At 42.1% G+C, this 27,647-nt stretch overlaps 1 protein-coding gene across 2 annotated transcripts; it reads left to right on the forward strand.

Moving 5' to 3' along the window:
• Positions 1-593: 593 nt before the first annotated feature.
• On the forward strand, positions 594-9,545 carry WNT5A (Wnt family member 5A). 2 transcript variants are annotated; one of them, XM_062500548.1, is made up of 4 exons: positions 594-688; positions 1,836-2,101; positions 6,766-7,062; positions 8,573-9,545. In XM_062500548.1, exons 1-4 carry the CDS (start codon positions 609-611, stop codon positions 9,079-9,081), a joined length of 1,152 nt encoding a protein of 383 aa, XP_062356532.1. In that variant the 5' UTR covers positions 594-608; the 3' UTR covers positions 9,082-9,545. The 2 variants fall into 2 exon arrangements, with proteins under 2 accessions (XP_062356532.1, XP_062356533.1); XM_062500549.1 differs by having other exon boundaries at positions 6,766-7,058; positions 8,623-9,545.
• The last annotated feature ends 18,102 nt before the right edge of the window (positions 9,546-27,647 follow it).

Below are 27,647 nucleotides of genomic sequence, written 5' to 3' on the forward strand. Positions count from 1 at the left end.
GGGGACGACGGGGGAGGGCAAGGACCGGCCGCATCACCCCCGAGCGGGAGCCCTGAGGCCCGCCGCGGAACCGACCCCTCGGGGCACCGGTCCCCCTCCCTCTCGGGCTCGCTTTGCAAACCTGAAGCCGCCTTTAGCCAGCCGTGAGCCTTTCGCGTCCCGGCGCGGGCAGCGATGGGGTAATGCCCGGCCCGGGACCCGCGGGTGGCTGCAGCCCCGGGGCAGCGGGGATGGGTCCCGTGTCCGGAGCAGCTGCTGCGCCTGGTCCCGTCCCGTCCCGGTGCGGGGTGCGGGAGCGGCGGGGCCGGGGCAGAGGGACGGGCGGGCGCCCCGGGAAGGCGGTGTCGGGGGTGGGGGTGCGGGGGTGGGTTCTGCCCGCTGGAGCGGGAGCTGCGACGTGCCTGTGTCTGGCACCAGAGCCTCGGCGGGGAGAAGGGCCGGCGAGTCAGAGTCAAGTTAAAAGGGGCCCGGAGACTTCCGTTGTTTAAACTTGAATGCTCGAAAATGGTCTGAGAAGCAATAAACAATCTGATCCTTTTTCTCCCCCCCTCTAGAAATCCAGCGCAGTATTAATCCACGGAGGTGCTGTGGGGACAGTTGGCAGTACAATGGCTTCTCAGTACCTCGTAGTGGCTCTGGCCGTTTTCTCCTCTTTTACCCAGGTTGTAATAGAAGCCAGCTCTTGGTGGTAAGCATCTCGTATCGACTTGGTTTTGAAAGGGGGTGTCAAGATTTGCTTGCTTCAATGTCTCTGTGCTTCTTCTGTACTTTGTTTCTACGAGAGTGCGGCAGGAGCGAGGCAGCAGGGGAGAAGTGTGCTGGTTGGAATATGTTGTGTAGGAAAAGGAACGGGTCTGTCGAATGAGAGTAAATGTGCAACATCTCGTCTTGTAAAATACGGTTTTTAGAATGCTGTCTGGTGGATTCTCTATGCATTTTATCATCCTTAAATTACTATAATTGTTTCTCTTTTAAAAGAGACGTTTCTACATCCCTTATGTTAGATGTTTTGTATGTACAAGAGAAAATGCTGATTTGCAAGGAAAAGCTTAAAGTTTCAGTTTGAAGTTTTGTGTAACTGAAAGGTTTACAAATATATTTTGTTACAAAGGAGTACATTTAAATTCCTGGTTTGGCAAATTGTCTGTGTAGTGTACAATGCTGAGAGTTCTTGAAATAGGTGTTTCTCTGCTCCTTCAAGTGATGCCTTTTGGATTAATAGCCACTTTTTAACTGGAATGTGTCATGTGAAGAGCACTTTAAGAATTAAGAAAACAAAGTTGTTTTTGTTTAGAATGAATATATTTGTCTGTATGTGTTTCTGTGTTGTCATTTGGAGGAAGATAGAAGTAGTCTGTAGCAAGTTTCTAACTTCTAGCTTGCTAAGGGTTTCCCTATTTGTTTATAATAGATCGGATTGAAAAACCCAGACTTAAATATAAAATATGTGTTAAGACAAATTGGGATTTGGAGAGCTTTTTTCATTTTTGTTTTATTTATTTTCCTGGCCTTGCAGTTGTTTGGCGCTTCTGTTATTTTTACTGTGTCAATTTAAGCTGGTAAAAAGCTGCCTAGATGTAAGTCTTCCAAGTCTGTGTCATACTTCAGTATCTAATGTATGGTGATAACCACATGGGTGGAAACTGCTAATTTCTGTCCTGTTCTTAAAACAAAAGTTTCATATTTAAGTGTCTGGGGTTTCTCCCCACTTGTTAACAAAAACAATTGTGTACTCCTGTATAAGATACAGTTCTGTCTGGGATTTATGGATTTTTTAAAAAATTTATTTTATTTTGATGTCTTCTGTTCATTAATGCAAATATTTCTTTGTGCAGGTCTTTAGGGATGAACCCCATGAACCCCATGAACCCTGTTCAGATGTCAGAGGTGTATATCATAGGAGCCCAGCCACTATGCAGCCAGCTAGCAGGGCTTTCCCAAGGACAGAAGAAACTCTGCCAGTTGTATCAGGACCATATGCAGTTCATTGGAGAGGGTGCAAAGACGGGCATTAAGGAGTGCCAGTATCAATTCAGACACAGAAGATGGAATTGCAGCACTGTGGACAACAACTCTGTTTTTGGCAGAGTCATGCAGATAGGTAGGAAGCAACATCTTTATGATTAAACTCTTGTCTAAGGATATGTATGGCACACACTGTTCTGGACTTGAATCTCTTGCCAGGTTCTTACTGAGTACTGTATACAATCAAGTGTTTCTAAAAGTTGGCAAAGGAGTTGGATTATTTTTAGCTGGAGGTGATTTCCCACCACTGTCCAGCCATATGTCTTGGAAAACAAAATAGGAATATATATTTGCATATGGGAATAAGGGAGAAAGGAAAATGAGGCCCTGAAATCTCTGTTTTAGAAAACCTGAGACAAAAACGAAAGCAACCTACAAGAATTAAAACCATCAGCATCTTGTAAAATTAAAGATGTCCTTGTCTAGTTCGAAAGTTAGCAGCTGGATAATAAATCGCTCTTGGTCCAGAGGTTAACTGAAAATTGCTGCTCTGTTGATTAGTGTTTATAGGCAATTCCTCTTTGCTTATTTCCAGATAGAATATTTTTTATCTTTTTTAGGGAAAAAATTATTTTTAAATTACTGTAACATTCATGAGATCAGTTCTGTCATGGTAAGATATGTGCTTTTCCTTGTAACTGACCTTTAATGAAATTGCATCACTGGTAAGAGACAGATTCTTTTTTTACATTTTATCTCAATTTGGTGGACACCCAACCCTATCAGATCCTCTTCGAAATGGCCTTCTCCAGTGCTCCCGTGCTGCCTGCCTTTCCTGGCATTTGAGGGCCTCATAGTATTTTAAAGTCCTTGGCAAAATTTTAACCAGTGCTCTTGAACGGGGTTCATGGTGAAACCTTCCTCTGACTTTCTCAAGTCAGCTGATTTTGGGTAATCAACTGAAAAATGCCTATTTTTCTGGGTGACACTTGTGATCTTTTACGTAGTGAGCGGTACACTGGCAAATGCAGCGCCGCTTTTTAGATGGAGTTGTAAAGTAAAGCTTTTATGGCAGTGATTTTCTGTCCTGCTTTAGAAAAAGAAAAAAGTTTTAAAATCAGTCTCAATCTAGGTTTGTCTGTAAATGGGCTGACTGCAGTTAAAGTTGAAGGAATGCATCAATTCACATTTGGTCACCAATTCATATTTTTGTTAAAAGTTTTTATTTGGAGATTGTCAGACAAATAGAGAAAATCTATTGCATGAAAGTACTGAATTGGAACATTTGATTTTAGATGAACAACCTTCCCTAGGCTTTTTAAAGCACAGTATTAACCCTCCCTAGAGGTGGTTTTTTTTGTACCTTGCCCAAGCAAAAGTCTAAAAACATGAAAGCAAACTTCTTCTGTACACCTCTATGTTCTAGTAATCTAACAAATGTCAGAAAATTAATCTGTTTAAAATTCAGGCCTTCAGCCTTTATTTATTATCCAATCAAGTAAAAATTAGCTCAGGGTGTGAAGGAGTGTACAGGATGGGGCCCGTGATTTGTGGTGTCTCTCTCTGGAATCAATGTTTCTGCCCTCTGCAGGTATGACAGATCTATTTAAAGGTGGTTCCTTTCAAGTTAAATAACTTTGCCGCACCCTATTGCTGGATGTGACTGTATTACCTGATGTCTACACAGCAATTCATCATGTAATTAAGCCACTTATTTTAATTGCTGATGGAAGCAAAGTTAATAGCCATATTCAGGAGTTAGAGCATGAAGAGTGTATTCACTGAGAGCAAGGAAAGAGGTGTAGCAGTTGTGGTATTTCTTGTTGACCCTCACTAATGACCAGTTGGTGTTGCTGTGCATGGAAGAAAAAGTGGACACTTTGAGAGCCTTGTTCCACTGACTTCAGCCTGCCATGGCCTGTGTGGTGGGCTGTGGGATAGCCCTTGCTCCCAGCAGTGCAGGAGGGGCAGACTCTGAGTGCACATTGTTTGGGACATTTTGCCATGTGCCCTTGGTTGCGCCCCAGAGAGTTCCCGGGCACGGCACTGCCCGCCGGCACAGCCACGGCCCCGTGTGTCAATGGACAGCCTTTCTTCCAGGATTTACCCTGCAGTTAGCTAAAGCTGTACAAATAAACCTGCCCTTGGGTTTGGAAACTTGCTCTGTGGCTTATTGAACTGTAAAGTTTCAGGGCCTGTGTTCTGCACTGCTCTCCTTGGGTGCTGGCTCCCAGGTTGGGCACAGTGCTCACTGCCATCCCCTGGCTTTGTGGCCAGCCCCGTGCAGGCTGCACATGGGCTTTGCACATACAGCTAAGTGCTAACAGGAAACAAAATCACTGCATCCTCCCCCTACAGCTCCGTGTGGTTGGGGTCCAGTTTATTCTGCCTTCAGCCTGGTGTTGAATGCTTCTAAAATGCAAGACAAAGAACATTTTGTATCTTATGTTCAGGTATAAAAAAAAGAAAAGGTTCTGTTCTTGCAGACTTATTCAGATCAAGTGTAAAGCTCAGTGCCTTGCTCTGTGGGTGGCTTCCTACAGTGTGTGTATATTGAACAGTTCCATTTCTGTGTTTTATATATATGGGAGAGAGGGGACTCAAACGTGTTTGGAATGTGTGTTTGCTTGCCATGGCTACAATAGAGAGAAATCCTGGACTGTGGGAAAAGACAGATATGTTTGACAGTGAAGGAAAGCACAGTTGTGCCTAAACACTGAAAAAAGAAGAAAAAAAAAAGAGAAAACTCAGAGTAACTCATCCGTGTGGAACCACGACTCTTAATGTGATCCTGGGGTTGATGACTTGAGGCAGTGTTGGCTTGAAGTGTACTTCAGCAGCTGATGCTATTTTATAATTTGCCTAAATGTTCAAGGAGGGAACTTGCAGGGTAACTCGCCTTCCTGTACCCAAGCCTTTCCTTCTCCTTCCCACTAAGGGTAAGTTCTTTAAAATTTGTTCCAGGGTAATAATGCAAACTAGTCAAAAATAGTCAGCTTTACGAGTTGAAATCCCGCAATAAGCGGCAGAGTTAACCATGTGAAAGCATGAGCTAACTAAACATGAAAAAGAACAAAAATGGAACGGAAGAGGCGAGTCCTGTGGTCCAAAGCAGACCACGTTTCTTTCCTCTCAATATAATGGAAATTTTGCTTAAGGAATTAATCCAAAAATGTGTGTTACAGAGCAAACGGGAACATTAAAATCTGTATGAGGTTCCCCCTGCTACAGTTTGCAGTAGATGCAGGGCCTAAGTCACCACATCAAGCCAATGGTTTTTTTTTAACTGAAAATGCTACTCCTGTAACCCTTTATACCCACAATTCATCTAGATACTTCCAAGAGCAGGTGTTGGTGAATATAGATCACTGTAAGGTAGCAAAATGCTTCTGATCTTCCTTAAGTCTCATCTTCCCTGACATAAGATTTCTGATTTTTCCCGTTTAAACCCAGCCTCAGTTAATAAAATTAATCCAGCGGATGACAGCTGTTATATTGACAAAGCTGCTCTGATAACGGTGTCATTGTGATGTTAAATATGAACCATGCTTCAAATTATTTATGTTTCAGAAGTGCTTGAAAGCTCCTATTAGATTTGACCTGTCATGATGCATCTTGCACAAAGAAATTTTGTCTAAAAATGTTGCTGTCTAAATATAGATGACTTGCCCAAAAATGTGGCCTCTTAAAGTCCTAATTTTTCAAAGGTCCATGATATTCCCTAAGTAAAATCACGTAAAATCAAGATTAAAAGCTGTCTTGATCTATTGATTAGACTAAAGATTAGGAATAAAACTTAAATTATATAAACAGAAAAAAAAGTATTTAGTCTATTCTCAATCATTCTGAGAATCTTGGAAAACACCCATTGGGATGATGTCTCCTAAGGAGAAAAACAAACTTCGAGTGTTGCTCTCTGGTGCAAGTTTTGTTCTTGTTTATCTACAAGCTTTGCTAGTTGTACTCAGAACTTGTGGCAGCCATGGAAAAGTGATTGGGAAAGTCAGACACTTAATGAGATGGGAACAGATTCTGTCAATAGGATGGTATATGGCCATGTCTTACATTATGGGTATTGTAACTTTTTCTTAACGAAAGCTGGAAACTTGAGGTTTTCCATTTCCATTTAAAGGCACCAGATGCAGGAGAAAACCTTGAAGGCCACCTTGTGCCAAGGGTTTTTCCTTCCCTGTAATTTGTAAAAATTATTGTCCATGGGTTCCCTTGCCATATTCACAAGGGCTGGAGTGGTGGACAATAACCAGCACAGGTTGTTAGGTTTAAATAGTCTCCTCCAGAAGTGTCTGGCTAACATATAGGGTGGAAAGTTGTGTGTTGTTCTAGGGTGGAAAGCTGTCTGTTGTTCTGCTGAGTGTTTCTTTTGATACCAGGAGACTTAGTAAAACCCTTGAACTTTAAATAAATTGGAATAAGTGGGTGAAGAGCATCAATCACATTTGAAAAGTAGTAATTTAAGAACCGGACTTTTAAAGGTTGTATTTAACATCTCTTTCTTCTGAAGGACAGGGAGCCTGTTGCCCTTCCCTCCCCTCACATGCAGGCATGGCTGCTTTGGCCTAGCGTGAATGAGAAGTGATTTCTGCTCTTGACAAACTGTGTGTGCTCGAATGGCTTGGGTTCGTTTGGTTCTTTCAGAGCGAGGGTGTTTTTGGACAGCGTGGTTCAGGGTTACTCTACCTTCTACTGTGCGAGTCAGCTTGGTGGCTCTGGGGAACCTTTGTCCTCCTGGCCCGTCAGCGGAGTGGTGGCTGTCCCCTAACCCCGCTCGTGTCTCTGCAGGCAGCCGGGAGACAGCGTTCACGTACGCGGTGAGCGCGGCCGGCGTGGTCAACGCCATGAGCCGCGCGTGCCGGGAGGGCGAGCTGTCCTCCTGCGGCTGCAGCCGCGCCGCGCGCCCCAAGGACCTGCCGCGGGACTGGCTGTGGGGCGGCTGCGGGGACAACATCGAGTACGGATATCGCTTCGCCAAGGAGTTCGTGGACGCCCGGGAGCGCGAGCGAGTTTACCAGCGAGGCTCCTACGAGAGCGCCCGCATCATGATGAACCTGCACAACAACGAGGCCGGCAGAAGAGTGAGTGTTTGCACAGCAGCGTGTCCCTCCGCGCTCCTCCTCATTCCTTCTTTGTGGGAAAAACGGTGGGGCACAGGGCAGCCACCGTAGCTTGTCTTTGCTTCGACGCACAAAACAAGAAGAAGGCGAATGCGGGGTGTGGGTGGGTGGGGAGTGCGTGAGTTGGTGTTGCTTTTTGTTGTCTGACAGTCCTGTTGGTTTCCTCGTGGGGGAGGCTGGGACCAAAGCGTGTTGTGTTTCCCTCTGTATTGTTTTGTGAAAAGCACCCTGCTCGCTGTGGATTCTCTGTAGAGCAGAATTTTATTAGTTGGTATTTCCAACCAGGACAGTGTGTGTTGGAAGGAAGAGGGGTGTGCTGGGCTTCCCAGGCTGGAATTGTGCCACAGGATGGTTCTGACTTTTTTTCTTTGCCTGGTTTTATAGTATGTGAAAAGCTTCTCTATGCTATCAGAAAACGTGGTCTTCTGTGGTTGAACATGTCTTCATGGTTTCTTTAATCTCAAAAATGCTTTAAATGAATGGGTGTAAACTTTTTTTTAAATGGTCTGAATATGAACAGCCAAAATCATTATTTTCCTAGAGCTTGAAGTGCCAGCAATAGTCGGCTGAGACTTCACACTTGTGTTCTAGAGTAAAGAAGGATGAAATAGAATTGAAAATTAATAGTATTTAAATGTAAGAGGAGGGTGTCTGAAAGCAATGGACAGGCCAATTGCTATTAGCAAGAAGAAAAATTACACTTTCACAGTTGCTTACGGAGACTCGAGGAGTTTTTTCCTTCCTCAGCCTCATCCTTGCAGTGCCATTTGGCAGCACTAAGACTCTGTAACTGCTGGGTGGAAGCTGTCTACAGTATCATCTAATGTGTCAGACCCCAGGATTTTTGGGGCAGTGTCAACACTGACTCTTATTTTATTTGTACAGGGCAAATGACTGAGGTTTCCCTGCCAAAGCTTTGTAAAGAGGATATTGCTATGTAGCTCTGACTCCCACCCATAGGTGTTTGGGGGTTTATTCTTGGATTAAGTCTCTCTTCCAGAGCAGTATTTGGGATAGGAGAAGGATGCCGAGCCAAGAGTAGACAATCAGCTGCAGCTGAGCCAGGAGCAAGAGGAATCTTAACTCTTTCCCTAATTGCAGCCTCAAGCGGAGATCAATAGGGAGAGTAACTCAGATAGAAAATAAGATGTTTTACATTTCTCAATTTTGCTGGCGTGAGAACGAATTCCTAAAATTTGAGCGCAGCCTGAGTGATGCTGCTGTCCGAGTGTGTGCTCTTGAGGCTGTCTTTGTTGTGGGGAGAGGCTGGTGAGGCTCTCCCCTCCTCCTCCTCCTGCTTCTCCTCCTCCTCCTCCTCCTGGTTCTTCGGGGTGCTGGGGGTGTATGGGTGTGTCAGTTGACTTGTCCTTCCCACTGTACTGGAGGAGGGGAGAGGACGCTCAGGTGAATACCATGGAGGGGCCAGTGGGAATAGGACAGAGGGCAGGAGATGAGGGGTGTGAACGCTCTCACAGCCATGCTGGTCTTTCATCGTGGTTTTTGCCTCTCTCCCCGACTCCTGCAGACGGTGTACAACCTGGCTGACGTGGCCTGTAAGTGCCACGGCGTCTCTGGCTCCTGCAGCCTGAAGACCTGCTGGCTGCAGCTCGCCGATTTCCGCAAGGTGGGCGATGCCCTGAAGGAGAAGTACGACAGCGCCGCCGCCATGAAGCTCAACAGCCGGGGGAAGCTGGTGCAGGTGAACAGCCGCTTCAACGCCCCCACCATCCACGACCTGGTGTACATCGACCCCAGCCCCGACTACTGCGTGCGCAACGAGAGCACCGGCTCCCTGGGCACCCAGGGCCGCCTGTGCAATAAGACCTCGGAGGGCATGGACGGCTGTGAACTCATGTGCTGCGGCCGGGGCTACGACCAGTTCAAGACGGTGCAGCGAGAGCGCTGCCACTGCAAGTTCCACTGGTGCTGCTACGTGAAATGCAAGTTGTGCACAGAGATCGTGGACCAGTTTGTGTGCAAATAGGGCACGGACGAGGTGGGAGGAACTGCAGCCGCCTGCCAGCAAGGGGTGCAGGCCCCTCTCCCTTTCCGCAGGACTATCTCCACTTTATTTATAGAGTCCAACGAGTTTTCGTCTTCTTTTAAGAAAATAAAAAAAGAAAAAAAAAAAAGAAAGGGCGGGGAAGGAAAAAAAAAGAAAGAAAAAAGAAAAATATAAAGGTTGCAAAGCGAAGTGCCTGGAAACCCTCTCTGTGTCCATCCCAGAACTGTGTGAGGCTTATATTTTTGGCAATAATGGAGGAGAATCTGAGAATATTTATTTTGCAAAGTGAAAAAAATAATTGACTTTTCTTACAAACAATAGAGTAGTTTCAGGGGAAAATCTGACATATGCTAATTTAGATCCACAGAACGTAATACATGTGCAGTAGGCAGAGCAACCATGTAATGTGCTTGGGATGTTAGAGCAATCCTTATGGATGTGAGGAACACACAGACCTGTCCATGACTATTAGGTTCAGACACTAGAAGTTCCTAGAATAGGGTGTATAAAGCTGTTCAGTGCATGTAGGGCTCTGTAAATAAGGGGTATGTTCATCACAAGGTGTGGTGTCGGTTGCCCGCCAAGGATCACCAGAGGGCAAAGAGCAAAGGATCAGAAAGGCTTCAACTGAGCTATCCCTGAGTCACCAGGGCTGGTTCCAGAACCCAGAAAGACAGGGAAAAAAACCCAGAAAAAAATTCTAATCTGCCTTGGTGAATAACGAAGATGTTCTTCAAGGCAGAGCTTGGTCTCATCAGCTAATTGTGTCTCGTGTGCCGGAGCAGCCCTGCCCTGCTGCCGGGTGTGGAGCAGCCCGGGGCAGGCTGCCCGGAGCACTGGAGCTGGGCAATGCTTACAAACAGCTTTGGTTCCCAGCCTGGAAAGCCCATGGAAAGGAGAGTTCCCCAAATCTGAAAATGCCTTAAAATGGTGTAATAGCTGGCTGGCTTTCAAAACACAGCTTGACAAATAACTCCTCTAATTTTATGTGAGAAAATAAATCATTAGATATCCGCTTTTGGAATGATTGATTTTTATTTTTTTTTGCAGATTTTGGGAACGTTTTCACTCAAGGAGACAATAGTTTCATATTTTAATAACATTAACTGACTATTATAGTTCAATGAAATGTTGCAGCAATACCAAATTTATCATCCTATGTCTTTAATACACATGCTTTTGATAATATATTGCAGATATACACTACAACTGTTCAGACTATACTCGAGCAGTTACATATATATGGGAGAGAGAACTGTGGTCTCTGGTGTCTGATACTTCAAAGATTTTTGTACATATATATTTTAATGATTTAGAAAATAATAAAACATCTAAATTAAAGGGGCAGTTCATCCCTTATTTTCTTTTTCAGATCTCTTCAGGTGTTTAGATTGATTTTAAGCTTTTGGTGGGTTTTTATTTTTAATTATTATTTTTTTTAAAGAACTTTTAACATTCAAAAATTTAAAGGATAATCACAAAGAAGTAAGCCTCTTCCCAATTTCAGGACTTCCTTGGGTGGTTGGTAGAGGCAGCACCCTGCACTTGAATTGATACCAGTCTGGAGATCACTTCTATTCCACTCTCACTTTTAGGGCATTATTGATTATTGCTGAAAGGAAACACCTTCCAACTCCAAAATGTGCTGCATTCGGCCCTTGCTTTTCAGTTTTTGAACAGAGAATTGTTTGTCAAACAGTATGTGTTCCCCCCACGCTGTGTGTTACACAGGAGTCAATCTTTGGTCTACATGCCTCTTTCCAATTCAGTCTCATCCTGCAAATTAAAGAAAATGGTTTTGCAGATACCAAGTGAGGAAAACCTTTCACTTTAGCCTAGTTGTACTGAAGCCTTGACTTTTCACAAGCCTTTAAAGCTGTATCATTAAATTAATCTTGATCATTTATCAGCTTCTTAATGGCGCTTTATTGCTCTTAATTTATTGTACAAGGACATATTTACCCCTCATCTTCAGATGTTTGCAAAGAATATCTTTAAAGTAAGAGAAATAAATAAAGCACTAATTCATTGAATATGTCACTTTGGTTTTTATTGTACAAAAACCATGATCTTTTTTTTCATTTGCTGAATCACCTCATGTTCCTTTTTAGTGATTTCTGTCTGAGCAGAATTGAATCTCATGATCCTAGCTACTAAAACCCTATTTAATGTAAAATATTTTACTTGTCATTCCGATATGTAAATCTTCTATGTCCTTTCCTCTGTTCTGTACATTTAATGTACATATTTCTGTCTTGTGTGATTTGTATATTTCACTGGTTAAAAAAAAAGAAAGGATTATGCCATAATTGAAGATAGACTATAAAAATAAAACTTTGGTTGTATATTGGGAAGTGGTTTTAATTATCTTTCAGAGGAGGGTTTGTTAAGACAATGGGCAGAGTTGATTTTTAAATTTACTACATGGTAAAACGGGGAAGTGTTTGTTGGCCAAACATACAAAGTACATTCTGAAGTTTTATTTCAGTATTAAGAAGACTTACAGATGTAACTACTTCTTAAGTAGAAGGGGAAAAAAAAACCCAAACCAAAAAAACACACCAAAAAACCACTCAGAAGCCCCTGCGAGTCTGAGTTAGGAAGCATTTTAGAGATGGATAACTACTAAATTGCCAGTGGACAGGGACCTGGGTTGTTACTTGCACGCTTACGGCTTGCAGGGCTGCCTTCAGGGATGCTGGGGTAGCTGCCTTCAGCGATGCCAGTGAGGGCAGCAGGATCCTGGTGTGAGCAAGGAGAAGCCCTGGGTGCTGGCTCTGTGCGCTCTGGCTGTGCGGGGCGGCTCCCCACATCGCTCCGACCGCGCTGCGTGCAGCTGCAAGGTGGGAGCTCACCAGAAATGAGAGGAGGAATCCTTAAAAAAAAACAGGAAGGCAAAGTGCAATGAAGGATGAATGAAGTATTCATATTAAGGAAGTAAAGCAGAAAACAAAAATTAATACGAACCCCAAGCTTTCTGTTTTGAGACTGGTTTCTCTTTGAACTGAATTTTTTGCTAGTGGTAACTTGATGAATTAGTGGTCTTTCTTTACCTCTCTTCTCCACTTTTTTTTTTTTTTTTTTCCTCAAGGATAACCTTCTAACATATTGAAACTCCTTCTGACTGCCAAGAATGTATTATCCCACAAACCAGTAGACCAACATCATGTGTTTAAAATAGCAATTCTGGGCAAACGCAACGTTCTGTGGTCCTATTACTGACATCTGGTTCAGTTTTCCTCCACTTGTATATTGACCAGTATTCTTTATTGCAAAAACACAGCCCCTGTTTAGGAAAGTCAGCATTTTTTTTTTACTGGATTGTATTCAGACTCTTCCCAATAACAGAAAAGTTACCAAAAAACTTCTTTATTGCCAGCAGTAAATAATCTCTAGTCAAAATAGTCATTATGGACTCGGATACAAGAGAGTTGTTTTTAATTTGCACCAAAGTTTATCTGTTTAATTTTGTTTAAAAATACTGTTTCAGAATCTTGGTGGTTTGTTTTTTTTTTTTTTAGTAATAAATTCAAATGTTTGTGTTTGGTTTTGTCTTTGCCAATACTGAGATCCACCCTGTTTTTGCAAAGTACCAAAGCCCTCAGGTGTTACCAGGAAGTGCACCAGAGATAAGAGACTTGAAGAGAATGGCAGCTTCAAGTCAGACACTGCATGCAGGATGCAAGTTAAAATCCTTCCTTTCTGAAGGATTTGTTTGATAGCACGATCTTAGAAAGATCATAAAAAACTTGTAGGAATTGATACTGAAGCTGATAGAAAGGCTGCTTTTCTTTGGATAAGAAGTTTTGAGGAATAATAGCATGATATTGGTGAATCAGGAAAAATAGTAGGAAAAGTAGTTTTTCTTCTACTGGGCTATATGCTAGAGGAAACCAAGAACAAGAAAAATGAAGCTCTCTTAAAAATACAGGTAAGTATATTAATGTAAAGCTTATGTATGTACTTGCTGACTGTGGTAGTCTTAAAACTATCTATTATTGAAGTCAGTTTGGAAGGCAGGCCAGATCTGTTCTTTTGTTTTTCAAATTGTGTTTAAAGTCCTCAATTGGGGGGGGGGGGAGAATCTTTCTTCCCTACTCCAGACTCTGGTATGTCTGTTTATGTTGCAGTGGGATAAAGGATCCACATAGGAGTGCAGCGAGAGGTTTGTACATGAAATACTGTTTTCTTTAAAGGTGTGATTAAAAAATCCATTCTGTCTCATGCTCTGCTCCTATATGAGATTGCGTGTGTGCATTTGTATATACTGTGCTGGTATTTTCCAATTGTGTTGGCCAAATTCTGCTTTTAGTTATGGTTAGGCATCTCTCCTGACTCTGGTGGTGTCATATGAGCCTGACATTTTTCGACCAGACGTGAAGGCCCCCCTGCTCAAAGAGAATGCATATGAAATATATCAGCCTTTCTTCTGCTGGCTGGTTGTTTAAACATGGGTAACTGAATTATTGTGAAACAAATTCTGGGGCTGCAGCTGCAAAAGCAGTAATACGGTATATTCGTAGTGATGTTTCTACGCCATACCTCCTAATTTCCCAGTTGATTTCCAGTGCAGACAGAAAGTCTAGAATGCATGTGGTATGTTCCTCATCATATATTTTATAAATGTAAAATAATGATTTGTCAATTACAGTTTCTATTATAGAGATAAAACGAGATATTTCGGGCTCTCCTGATTTGTTGACAGCCCCTTACCTTTGGCTGTGGAGCACTGCTGGCTCGGAGCAGCGTGGGGTGAAGCTGCTTTTGGGAACGTCTCCGAGGGCTGGGCTCTGCAGTGTGGGTATTGGTGCACTGATTGCTTTTGTAGCCAGTGTTGGTTTACCTTGTGTTGTCTTTCCCAGCAGTCCTGCTTTCTCAAATGGTAATTGAACAGCAGCAGTCAAAATACTCTGCTGACGGAGAACCTCTGGCCACTCCATGGGCAGTTATTCAAACACTTTCTGAACCGGTTTGACCCATTGCTGATTTATTCCAGATCCATTGTGAGGAATTTTAAAAATGCAAACTCTAGTGTAGAGTTCATAGCATGGCTCACAGTTCTTTTTTGGTTTTGTTCTGTCTTCATTAAGCACTCCATACCAACCATCCATCTTTTTTAAAGTTTTGTTTTTGCTTTTTTAAAAGCAATTTTCTTGAACACCCTGAGCAAAGGATCTGGTCCCCTCAATAAAAGGTGATAATTTCTGTGCCATCCCTCCAGTGACTCCCAGACCTCAGTGACAGGTTCCATGGCAAGAGCCACTTCCAGAAACCACCCATCCCTCAAGGTTTCCTCCCGCTTCTCCCGGGCAGTTGTTAGCAGAGTGCAGCAGCTGCAGCTTGTCAGTCTTAAAAGCACTGGCTGCTGCTTTCTGCTGCTGCTTTCTGCCTCTTCTTTTGCCCACTCAAGCAAGCCTTACCATCTCCTGGCTTACCTTCTCCTTATCCTCTTGTCTTCTGTTGTTTTTCATACAGAAAATTATAACTTTTCATGGTTTTTCTCAAGTAGGGGCTTGGATTTACTTTCCATGACTATTGATCTCAGAAGAGGTAATGCTTAGTAGGCAAATAGTGCTCGGGCTTCTCAAGTATCTCTTTGCTTTGTAAATCAGCAGCCTTGGAGAAGTGAAGGGTAATCCCTGAGCAAACTTGAACTGGTCATTACCTGCGGCAGGGAGGCTGAGGTCATTAATGCTATAAAATACTGTTCAGATGTATTTTTATGCTTTTCTTTGGGCAAAAATATTCACAGCATGAAAAAGAAAGTTGATACTCAGTGAGATGTGAACTAGTAATACTTGGAGAAAATAATTCATTGACTTTGTTAGCAGTCTCCCTTGGTGTTGATTGCCATTCATATAAAATTGAGAATATGTGTGTTTCTGCATATATGTTTTCTGGATCAAAGTAATCCCTTGCTATTTTCATCTTGCATAGTACATTTGTGGGTAAAGAGGCCATAAGTAAATCAAGTTTGAGGACTTAAATAACTAGAAGTAAAACCATCACCTGAGAAACAGATCAAAAAAAACCACTATGGAGAAAGATAGCAGTGCAGGATGCAGCAAACAAATGCTTTAAGGGTTAGTGTTGCTGTAGCTGTCTCACAGGCAAATGGTTGGTAGTGTCAAGGACTGAATGTCCATTTTAAGCCAAAGTACCAAAGATTTGTATAAGTAAGTAGGCAAAATCCCATGACAGGAGCCTGGGAACAATTCCCTGGTAGTTATATGCATTATATGGAATGCTTGTTCCTGATGATCTCTGGCAATCCCCAGTAAGCATGATGACATGCTTGTACTTGCAAATAGGTGATAAGGTTTTCTAAAACGTTTGTGAAAGTGTGACAATTTACATTGAATTATATACATATGTATCTACATATGAATTATTTTTTCTGCTACAGCCTTCTAATATATATGAGAATCTGAATAGCTGATAAAAATACTGGGTGAGGGTGAATGTCTTGGCATAAGCAGCAGCTATACACAGCCTAGGGAATAGGAGGTGGAAGCTGATTCCTCCTGATGTTGTCTCTTGTAAAGAGACAGTGTTGACCCTGTGTAGGAGATACTTTGGTAAAGAAAGACAGTAGGACTTCATGAATGAAGGACATAATTCATTCATACTAAGTACAAGGCCTGATGTACCTGTATTGTCCTTGCATGCAATATGTATTTCTATATTTTCTATATGTGTGAGCATGTCAAAGTCTAAGATCTTTGCTCAAACGTAAGAATTTTATTACAGCAGATTAAAAGCAGAATAAGTTCTAATGAAGCCAGATGTAATAGGAACTGAATATGTCCCTTGTTCTTACATTCTAGTGGATTTTGTTGTTACCTTGTTACAATTCAAACTTGTCATCTGGATTTGGCTGACTGAAATGATAGATTAGTCATTGTGGAGGACTTTATGGATAATACATCACATTCTTTTTTTTTTCTTCTTCTCCTTCTTTTCTTAAAGGGATGATAGATGCCTTTCCTGGAGGGCATTTTTATCACAGAATCTGCTTTAATTTGTAATATATTTTCTGATCCTCGCTGTGGTTAGAGACTATGTGGAAACATCTACGCCTTGTGTAGACTCTGCCATCTCTCATGTCTTCTCATCCTCCTTGGTGGTGTATATTTTGAATACTTTAGGTTACTATGGCTTTACTTTTTTAAAGTCTGATTCTTGAAAGTAGACATCTTGCCAGAACCTTGGCTTGTGGACCTTACTGTAGGAGATCTGTTGCCAAGCTTAGTGGAACCACATAGCGTAAATAAGAGTGGCAAAATTTAAACATTTATGTGAGGAGCCAGCTTGACTGTACATTTTAAAAATCTAGAAAATTATATTTTCTTTGTCTTATTCTCATGAAGAACTAAAGACATCCATCCTCCATGCCCAGGTGAACTTCTGGATGGAATAAAAGGCCAGTGTCAAACGCTAGCCAACTCTTTCCCTCTACGTCATGATCCTAATGTACTTTTATTATACTTTGAGATCCTAAGGCTATGTTGATCTGCTACATGATTATATAATGCTCCAGGACACCTGTGTAAATAGCAAACAGAGAGGCTTTTTATAGATACTAGATCTTAGATAAGTTACTCTAAGAAGTAATATAGGATCCCAGCTGTAACCCCCTGCTATACATACCATGTATTTTTGGTTGGTTGTTTATTATAAGAAGTACAGAAGCTGTTCCTTGTAACATAATTTTTGTAAGACTTGCATGTGTAAATATTAAATTTGCAAATATTAAATGGAGAAGCATTAGAGAAACCACTAAATGAATAACTTCACATTCCTCATTCCTTACTCTGATGCTGATTTCCTTAAATGTTGCTCCACTAACATTCAAATCTGTGTGCTGTTTCAGCCTCAGAGAGGAACTATGCAATCCCTGAGCCCTGGCCCTCTCAGGGTGTAGATCTCAACCAGAGATCTTTAATGGTAGCAGATGTTTGTTGGAATCCTCCTCAGGGCGCTGATGTTCTGGGTCAGGAGCTTGTGGTGTTAAAAGCACCCTGTCCATCAGTGCAGGCTCAGGACCTGGCCCTCCACCCCAACCGCGTTTGCCCAGGAGCTGATTCTGCTCTAGGAGTCCACAGGGAGAGCATCAGTAGGAGCTCTCCTCCCTCAGCTCCATCCCATGGGAGGAATATCCTGGTGCAATTAACCTGGCTTGTATGAATGAGAATAGACTAGGATGTGAGAGGGTGAGTTTTACAGATTTTTTGAAATAAATAAATGGTCTTGTGAGAAGCAAATTTGCTCCAGTGGTCCCTGCAGGTACAATTCTGGATTCAAATCACAGTCCTCAGATTCCTGAAAAAAAAGTGTCCCTATATATACGTATATATATGTGTGTGTGTGTGTGTGTGTATATGTATCCCCTCTATAATTGCCTGGGATGGCAAGGAACTACAGCAATGAGCAAACTGTTGTTTGCGAGTGTTTATAGAGGGAGGTTGTTTTACATTATCACTTTTTAATTATTTACTAGGGCACCTATTAGAAATGAATCATGATTTTCCTTCTGAAAATAGGGTGAGGAAAATTGAGGCAAGAATACAAAAATGTGGATGTGGCAATGCTGGCACGATCCTGTTCCTATTTGCAGTGTTAGCAGAGGGCTCTGACCATATAGCTGTAATTAATAGTTGGTGTGTGGCTTGCAGCCAACTGACCCATGGCTTCCCAGGGACTCAAGGGTTCCTTATCCAGCCATTTCTTGCAATACAGTGAAAGGAAAATAAGTCACGTGGGACACCTCAATCAACAAGAAAGTGCAAGGTAAATTCAGTGGCATCGATGACATTTCTGTTATAAATAAGCTGTGTACAAAGTCTCTTAGAATCCAGCTGCTTTGAATTGTTGTGTGCATTTCTTAAACCATCCATAAGTAAACTAGTTATGATCTCATTCTTACCCAGGCTGATGCTGGTGATGATATGCCTTTTATATTATAGGGAAAAATAGGCAGTTATATCAAAAGTACTTAGTTAGTAAAGAAACTCCACATATGCAGCATGGCTTACAGGACTTGAATTGCCAGACACATCAACATATTAGAGTAACTAACAATATGCCACAATTAATTAATCCAAGAAGATCTTTTAGTGATTGTTAATTTCCCCCCCCCCAATTCTCAGAAGGGTTTGTCATGTTGGTGTTTATTAATTTAGCATTTGATCTGAAAAAAAATCCCCAAACTTCAAAGTTCAGCCTGTTCTTTAGGAGCAATCCAAAAATATGTTTCTTCAGGCCCCAGGCATTTCTGAAGTAGCTGAAGTTAAACAAAAAACATTTCTCTCAAACTCTGCAAATGTTCTAAAAGCTTTAAAGTGGCTCCTCACAGGGAGCCGGAGCAGAGAGGGAACCCCTGGGTTATTTTTGTTGCTGTGCAGTGGCACAGCACTTCCTGGAGGAAAGCTCCATAATTATCACTTTTCTGTGTGTTTGTGTATGTTTTTCCTTCCTCTTTTCACCTCTGTCACTGAGCTCCTCTCTACCCTGTGTCTCGATCCCCTGTTGAGAAAGTCTGGAGAAGGTAAGGGTTAGATCATCCTTCCAGCAAGGATAAACTGAATTCATGTCTGAATGGGAAGATGACTCACATCACATGTGATTTTTTCCTAAGCTCCATGTTGGAAGGGATGAAAAATGACTTTCTTTCCTTGAGGAACTGTATCACCATGCTGTGGCCTGACTGAAGTGTTTCCTCGCTGTGTTTCGATTTCATAAACTGTGTTTTTGCTTTACAGTAAAACAGCTTTGGGAAACCAGTCTGCATTTTGCTGGTTCCTTTTGCTGGTACAGCATCCCTGAGGTTATGAGTGCTGTTGAGAGCCCTTCACTGGAGTCATTTTGGTGTGGTCTTAATTCATTTTCCCAAGCAAAGACTGATATTCACATAAGATGACAACATAGCTAATCTGCTTTAAGAGCAGGCTCTGAACATATAGAGGCATTTCTAAGGGAATTGCTTCATTACTCTGAGGAGGCCCAACCCATGCTAGTAATTCTGCATCCAGTTTGGTTAATATTGGTGTTTGCTTAAAAGTTTTCCATCTACAGTTCTCTTCTGGAAATTTCTGCCCAGTGCGTCCCGCCTTGTGAGAAGCCCTTTCAGTTCAGTTTCAAGTGAGCAACAGCACTTTTCAGGACTTGGTTGTCGTGAAATGTGTCTCGCAGTGGGGAGTCACATTAACTTCTCCCAGACAATTGCATTATATGTTAAAATATGTGCTGTAGCCCTTACATCATACGATAGCTAGTTGTGCCACGTCACAGGCAGGAGTTTGACATATGTTGCAAAATAAAAGTTGCCAGTCATGGACACTATTTTGGATGTTTTCATCTCCAGCAGTGCTGACATGATCTCTACCAGCAAATCGTCTCCTGCTGAGAGCATAACACAAACATGGCCAACACCCTGGTTCCAGATGTGCTACGTGGCATGGAACCAGTGACAAATGATACTATTTCCATCTTGCATGGTCGTGGACAGAAAAGAGGGCACCTTGATATCCCCAAACACACTGTTAAACTTTTTGTTAAACTTTTTGGCATGAAGGGATGGGGTTTGTTTTCTGTCACTAGGCACCTGCTTTATGCCAGATGTGGCCTTGCTGGGACCCGTGGTGTGACCTGTACTCTCATGCCTCAGAAACACCCAACACAGCCCCTGAAACTGTGTGCTCAGTGGCTTTGGTCTGTGTAAGCTGCTGTCTTGGTCCTGTAGGATGTGAAACGCCATGCCTTAGCTGTAGAGCTGTCTTAATCAGCCCTTCTGCCCAGGAAAAGAATTTTGGTCCTTGGAAAGTAGTGAACAAAGTGGCATATCCTGAATGGTGTTACTAGTGCACTCTGGAGCTCTATCTTGTTTATGTCTTTTGGACATCACTCTTGAAATGGTGAACAAGATGAGTTAGTGTGGCCACAGCCCTTTCCTTAAGCTCTCACTGAGATATAAGCAAATATAATGGAGGCTGTAGTGAGGCTGTAGTAGTGACTGCAAGTTGGGGCATTCAGTCTCTTTGTTCATAAATTGCTATAGAAAAACTCTGCTGTGTGTTAATACTTTTGTCTTATGCTCCCAAGAGAAGTAAATGACCTTTATTTTGATTTTCTATGGAAGAAACAGCAGTGTTGTTTTACTTTGTGGCGTTTGAATTGGCTTGTCAGAGCTTATTTGACTGCCTGCTGCTTTTGAGAGAGGCAGGAGAGCCAATCGGGTTTTGTATGATGAATATTTTGCAGTAGTAAGATACAGGTAATTAGAAGGGAAAATATTTAAAATAGTTGTGTGTCTTAATGTCAGTTCAGTTCTCTTTTCTTTTTCTTAGTCATTAATCATTGTAAGTGGATATATGTCAGAATTTAAAGTTAGATTCAGCTCTTACTGTGTTTCTCATTTCTTGATAAGTTTTGTGTTCTGGAGTTCTATGAAAAAAAATCAATCAGCTTTGTGTTTTGCTTTCATGGTGTAACAAAGTGTTTTGTGGCAATAGATAATTGAATTTCAGTCTGTTTTTCTCTAGGACATTGAAATAATACGTTGGATAATGCATTAATAATGATTCTTTATCTGCTGTGGATGCCAGTGTGAAAGAATGGACAAGGGTTTCACATCTGAAAATTTTTGATAATGTGGCTATGAACCAGCCATCCAGCTATAAACTGGATCTCCTTTGGGCTCAGCAGATGAAACTGCAAAAGGGAAAACACAATAGAGCAAAACATATTAGAACAGACTAAGAAGGTTACAGGTTATGAGTAGCTTAATCAGGAAATCACACTGTGCAGGCTTTTCTCCCTTTTCCCACTGTTGGTACCAAAGGAGCAGAACACTCTTTCCCAGGGAGAAAAATTTGCTATCATTGGGCAAATACTTCTGAAAAAGCCCAGGAGATGTCACCTCTCAATCTTTCTTTTCTTGGTTATTTCATTTTGAAAAAAAATTTAATTGTGGTATGAACCTGACGAAAGCTGGAGTGCAGCTGGGAGGTTTGAACCCTTAGGCAGGCACTTGCTTCCAGGTTGTGTTCCCTGGGTTGCTCACCATGTGCATCGTGTCCTAGAGCCAACCCAAGCCCTCATCACACATGAATGTTCTGGCACCAAGGGTGGAGAGATGAGTAAATCCACAAGATTGTTAAGACATGGCTCTGTAGCTAAAGTGAAATCTTGCCAGTTGTCTGGAAAAAATGTCACAGTGGGTAGGCTGTAAATGCAACTGTATTTTTACCTACTTCTCTGATTTTTTCAGAAATGTGATTTCAGAACAGAGTATTTACTAGAACTCAAGCTGACTTCATGGCTATGTCTTCCTTTCCTTCTCTCTGCGTGGTATTCCATCCATGGTTTACTAAGCAGTGCAGTCGTGATTTTTGTCTTCATCACAAGTCTAAGGGGTGAATGGTGATAAGTTTGTAGCTTTGGAGAGATTTTCTTGGCAGTTTCAGTCTATATTTCTGACAGGAAATAATTTTCTCCCTTGAGTTATGATTGCTGGGTTACATGAGTGCAGTCTAACCACCACTCAACTGCTGTTTTTCTGCTGTCTTTCTGGTCTTAGAGAAGGCCAAACTGCCCCAATGTGAAATATAAAATTAGATGAATGCTGCAGGAAGGGAATAACAACATCATCTTCTGTGATCTTTTGTGATTTTATTTTACCACTTGTTATCTGAAAAGCATCTTCAATTCCACTTGGAGTCAAGAATTAAATTTGTTTAGAGAACGTTCTTCCCATATATGGAAAACAAATGGAACTGTCTCCATTTGTGTGGGTTTTGTTTTTTTTTTAGTGGAAGATCACTGTGTTCTGCTACAGATGTTTGCAAATGAGCAGACTAGAGTAATATGTGGACCTCATCTTAGATCTATAGAAATCTGCCCTGTAATGTGGCCTGTGTCATTTGGCTAATCCTTGTGCAGTCCACATCAAATGAGTAACCAAAGCTATAAACTTTGTATTTGTAGGAGTTTGCAAAGCTGGGGAGAGGAACGATGGAAGAGGGACAACTGGAGGGAATCATGAACTAAAAGTAGTAGAAGTTTTGCCTAACCGGTGCCAGACACAAAGCAGAACTCCACTTCTATCTTTCTTCCCAGTACAGAGCCATGGAATTCTTCATGGCACTCGTGTGACTAATGGCTGATGAATGGGAGGGAAGAGGGGCTCAGCCCAGCCTGCTGAAGAGGGGCTCTGGCACCGCCTTCTGCGGCTCCTCACCACACAAAGCTACAGCTGTCAACTTCGATGCTCTATTGAACTTGCTAACGTAGTTGTAAAGATCATCTTGAAGTAATTTGATTTTTGTCTTCATAAAGTCACGCAAGTGTTGCTGATTTGTGTACTTGCTGCGTTTATTTTTGTTGCAAGTTCAGTTCTAGTCCATTTAATTGGGAGGCCAGAGGGTCATCTCCCCTCAGTCTGTGCCGAGCCATCCGCAGTTCCCCCACGAGGTGCAGTTGGCTTCAGCAGCGGGTGCAAGTTGTGCCCTTCCTGGGAGGGCGCTGGAGGTGATGGGTGACAACCAGAGCCCCCAGGCAGCAGTGCCAGTGTCCCTGCCCACCCCCTCTGGGCACTGCTGGCAGTGCCCAGGAGAGAATAAATCCCTGTTTCATGGTTCCTGCTGTCACCTGGGAGATGGAAGACCATGCTAATGCAAACAAATCTTGTTAATTCTCATGAAACACATGCAGTTACAGCCCTGTTAACAGCACAGCATTAATTACAGAGTGGTGCTTGGATTAGGTACTTATTTAATTTCCCTAACTCGTGTTCATAACCCATAGCAACACAGAACATGTTGTGCTCCAGAAAAGCTGTGAAGGAGAGCTGAAGCATGTCTCGTAGGTTTTCTTTCTTTGAAGAAAGAAATTAGACACTGGTGCAGTGGTGTCTGATCCCTGTCCCTAATTGTTTTGAAGTCCTGCCCAGTGATGCAGCCTGCGTTTTCCCTGGGACTAGAAGAGGTCAGCAGGCTGAGGGAATTTAATACATGAGATCTGGAATATACCTCTAACTCTTCCAGCTATCATGCTTCTTAAAGGCTGCCAGTCTCAGGTTTCTGTGTGAACAGAGAGGATGGATGATATAAAGTGGGGTATAAGGGAAAGAAACACACAGAAGGCTGAGTCAGAGTATTAAAGGCACCCATTAATAACCATCTTATAACTAATTGTTTCTGGCTCAGATACAAGCAATACAAGTTGCAATCATCTTTGCTGTTCTTGAGTTAGGCTTGCCTTTTCTTGGGAACATTTGACTTAATAAAGTAGGTAGGCTGATTTTTATTAAATGAGAAATGCCTCTTCAAAACACTGTTCTGACATGGAAATAATTACTAAATGCTTTCATGACACTGGAATTTTCTTTAATGATAAAAATTTTCATGACAATAGTATGTTAATGTAGGTTTTACAAGAATTCAGAGTTTCCAAAACTCCATAGGAGAGCATCAGGTCATAGAGACTGAGTTCCTCAGACTATTAAGGGAAGTTCACAGCACAACCCAGGGAATGGGGTCAGTACTCAGAATAACATGATTGTAGCAGTGAGGTGCTTCACTGGGGCTGATTAGGAGAAACTGGGAAGTGAAACTGGACACAGAGAATAGGACCTGCCCTGTGCTGCACTCACCAAAGCTTTGGCAGCTGTCAGCTGCTGCATGTGGCTTGCTCAGGTGGCTCAGCAGCCAAATGCCCCATGATGCAGGAGGCAAAGCTTCCCCAGCCCTCCTGACCTGGTTTGGGAAAGGACTCCTGAACTCTAAGACTCCAGGATTATTATCATTAAGAGATAATAACCCTAAGAGATTGTTATTTTTGCTGCCTCAAAACACATCCTTGTCCTCTCTGGCTCTTGGACATTGTCTACTAAGCAGGGGAGAGGCTGGAGAGAAGTTATTTCAAACTTATATGGATGGCTGGCTAAATCCCTAATGGCTGACTTTAACCATGGGTCTCCAGGAGTCTGGAGTCTGTGGGCACTCTCAGCAATCCTGTTTGTATCATGGTTTGTGCTGAATAGAAGAACAGAGTACATGGCAGTGGCAAAGGCATGCCAGGGCTGCAAGAGGGAGGATGTGGAGCAAGGACAGTGCTGTACAGTGGGGCCCTGCTTCAAAAGGCTCCTGAGTCTTGGAAGCAAACCTGCTGCACCACCCTGGACTTGAGGGTGCCTGGGGGAAAGTGTGTGTCTGCAGTTCATTTTAGGCTATGCATCTGTAAGGCTGGAAAGTCTCCACCAGAAGATCACCATTTTCCATGTTTTAGTAGCTAAAAGCATCAGTGAAGGCACCTCTCAGCTGCTCCCTGGCTCCCACGCCAATGAGTGAGCAACTGGTTTAGTGTGGAAAGTAAATGATGAGATCAAATATGCAGAGTCCACCACATTGTCCTAAATTATATTTGTGAGAAAATGCCAGAGGCTGCAGTATAAATGCAAAGACTTTGAGGAGTGCTGCAGAATTTTTTTATTGTGGACAATGACTACCTTTGCAGAAAGCATAGTGACATATGAGCCTCTCAATTTAATCAAAATTCTTTCTTAAGCTGTTGTCTACAAGAAGTCCCAGTTTCTGAGTTGAATCAATACCAACTTATTTTGCTACAGTGACGACTCAGTCTGTGTGGAAGTTTTACTTCAGTGATTATTAATTTATTGGCAATCTGAGTGCATTGAATAAACTGTAAAACCAGTACTATTAAATAGGTAATACAAATCAGAGGTAAAATATACTTTTTCTGAATTGGGGTGTGTCCACCACACACCTTGTTGGCATATTTCTGATTTCTTGCCACTGGTACATTTGCATCCTTCAGTACTTTTGAAATAGTTCCGGACTATGATTTTTTTGTTTATTTTTTTTGATTGTTTGGTTTGTGGTTTTTTGTTGGTTTTTTTTATAATTTATTTTAATTTTTTTAACAGCTGTGGATTAGGATTGGCTTTAGGACCTGGTAGGATGCTGTTGCAAATTCTGTCATTCCCTTGAGCCTGATCTTGCTGTTGGCAAATGTACTCGAGTTGGCAGTGTTTCACGGGAAGAGGGAGAAATCTGGTCTTTCTCAAAAGATAGTTACCTATGAATGATGTGGATGTTGTTAAATATTTCTGTGCTGCTACATATCAGGTTTAAAAGAAAACCTTTACAACCCTTTTTTTATCACTGAATTTGAACAAGACACAATCTGTGGACCAAGCAGTGTGAATAGGACCCTGCCTACTTGTATATGCTTTTAAAGAGCACAAAGGCTCGTACCAACGCGGATAAGAATTATTTTATGCACAATGCCTTTTCAGTCTGACTTCTGTTATACAGAGGTATTTGAACTCACAGGGTACTAAGAGAAAACACATGGTCAGCTGAAACATGAGAGAGCCTTTTAAGCAGCGTGTCTTTCAAGTCTGCAGCCATTCCCTGTTGGCCTGGGAGCTGCCAGCTCCCAGGCGAGGGCGAGGCCAGGCCTCCATCATTCTGGGAAGCCACCAAAGACCTGGCCCAGTGGGCTACTGGGAGGCACAGCCCTTCTGAGTCAGGGGCAAATGAGAGCTTGAGGAAGTGGTGGCCTTCCAAAAGTGTCATCTTTGTGTAGGGGTGGGACTGGACCACCTCAGGTTTTGATAGCATTGTTACAAGAGTAATGTCCTGGCTGAATTCCAGATTAATTAAGGTGGAAGGGGAAGAGCTGATGGCTCTGTGCGTCTCCCACCTGGTTTCTGCTTTCTTTGGTAGAAACAGCCAGTGAAGAGAATATATTTTCTTTCCCCATGTAGAAGCCTCAGTTTAGGGTGGAGGTGCTTTTCTTTGAGTTCATGGGACACTTTGATGGTGTGCCAAGCATAAAAAACCAGGAGACACTATTTTCCTACTACACTGTATGTCTTAGATGTGATGAGAAAAAATGATTTTCTTAAATTGCATGGGATGTTTGTGGGATTTGATCCCTGGGTAATAGCATGTGGTTTTAGGGCTCTGCATGTCTCATTAGTTTTACATAACCTCCTGCTCTTTCGTGGTACCACGTCCCCCAGATTCTTCATCCTTCTCCCACTTACGTTCCTATGCCTTGTGCTGTCACCACCCACCCCCTCCGTTTACAAGAACATCTTCCCATTTTTGTAGTAAACAGACCTCTACTTTTCTTTCTTCAGAAACTATGTTTATAATAAATATTTCCTCTAAGACTTTTGTCTTGGATCTGTAAAAACTTGATGTTAAGCTTTCAAGAATCTAGTGGTTATCTGTTATGTACTATTCTGTCAGCACTCTTAAAGACATAAAAATATTTTATTAATGTAGAGCTACAACACAATTCAGTAACAGTGTCTACCCAACAAAGACCAGAGCATGTTACAGGATTTTTGGTACACAATGTCCCAGTTACAGTACATTTCGTGGTGTGGTCAATCTATACTTTCCTTGGGGAAGGAAATAAATGTGAGCTATGTACTGTACAGAGCTGAGCATGTTGCTTGTACTGGATAAATTGCTAAACAATATAACTGCTTCTCCAGCACTAACGATCAGAGCCATCCCTAATTATGTTAGTGCCTTGGGCAAAGAATTTGGGTAGTGTTGCTACTCCAGCTTGAAAGACCACACTGTCCCCACCCTGCTGTGGCCAGGGCTACAGTGATATTGGCACCCCTCACTGGAGGCTGCAGGAGGCACTGACAGGTAGAGAGGTTCCTGTTGAGGGCAGAAAGATGTATTAGCCCTAATTTTGAAGTGATTACATCTGAGCATGAGAAATCGCTTTGTTTCCACTTCACTTAGCAAAATGCAATCAATTCCATATTTTCTGTGAAACAATACTCTAGATGACATCACAAAACCAGCCTGATGCCTGCAGTCCTGGGCAGATTTGGTTGGAGACAGATTTTCCATGTAGCCATTTTGTGCAGCCTCAGGACAGAACCAAAATTCCCAGCTCTTTTGAAGGCTTAGAATAAATAACTTTAAATTTCTCCCATTGAATTTCGACATGTTTCTTTTATTGCAGAACTTGGATTTTCATGCCCTTATTTGAATTGTACATTAAAATATGTTATTTGCCAGCATCCCACCCACATGTAGTACTACGTCTCATGGAAGTCATCACTTAGTTGGAAATGTGTGCACCATATGCATACTCTCAACTCCAAAAGTAGCACCCAAGGGTTTTTTAAACTCAGCCCATAATCTACAGACACTGTAAGAAAAATATAAAAGATAAAAGAGAATATTTTAAGATGCTATAAAATCTTTTAGAAACTATTTTAAACCTCTCTCTGTTATAAGGAATCTGAGGAACATTTATTTTTCTCCTCAAACAGGAGAAAAGATAGGAGAGTATCCAAAAACTTTTGCAAGTATTTTTATTGCCTTGCAGGAATAGGAAATGGGAAGCTTGGAGGGAGCAGGGGGAATGTTGTTTGTTTTCCCAGATTGAGATATCTAAAAGTTTGGAATCCCTATGAATAATATATATACAATGACATATTTCTGGTTGGGCAATGTTAAAATACAGATGGTGTGGAAGTTCTTAGT

Source organism: Cinclus cinclus, chromosome 12 (assembly GCF_963662255.1).
Source record: "Cinclus cinclus chromosome 12, bCinCin1.1, whole genome shotgun sequence".
In the NCBI taxonomy this organism is placed as follows: Eukaryota; Metazoa; Chordata; class Aves; order Passeriformes; family Cinclidae; genus Cinclus; species Cinclus cinclus.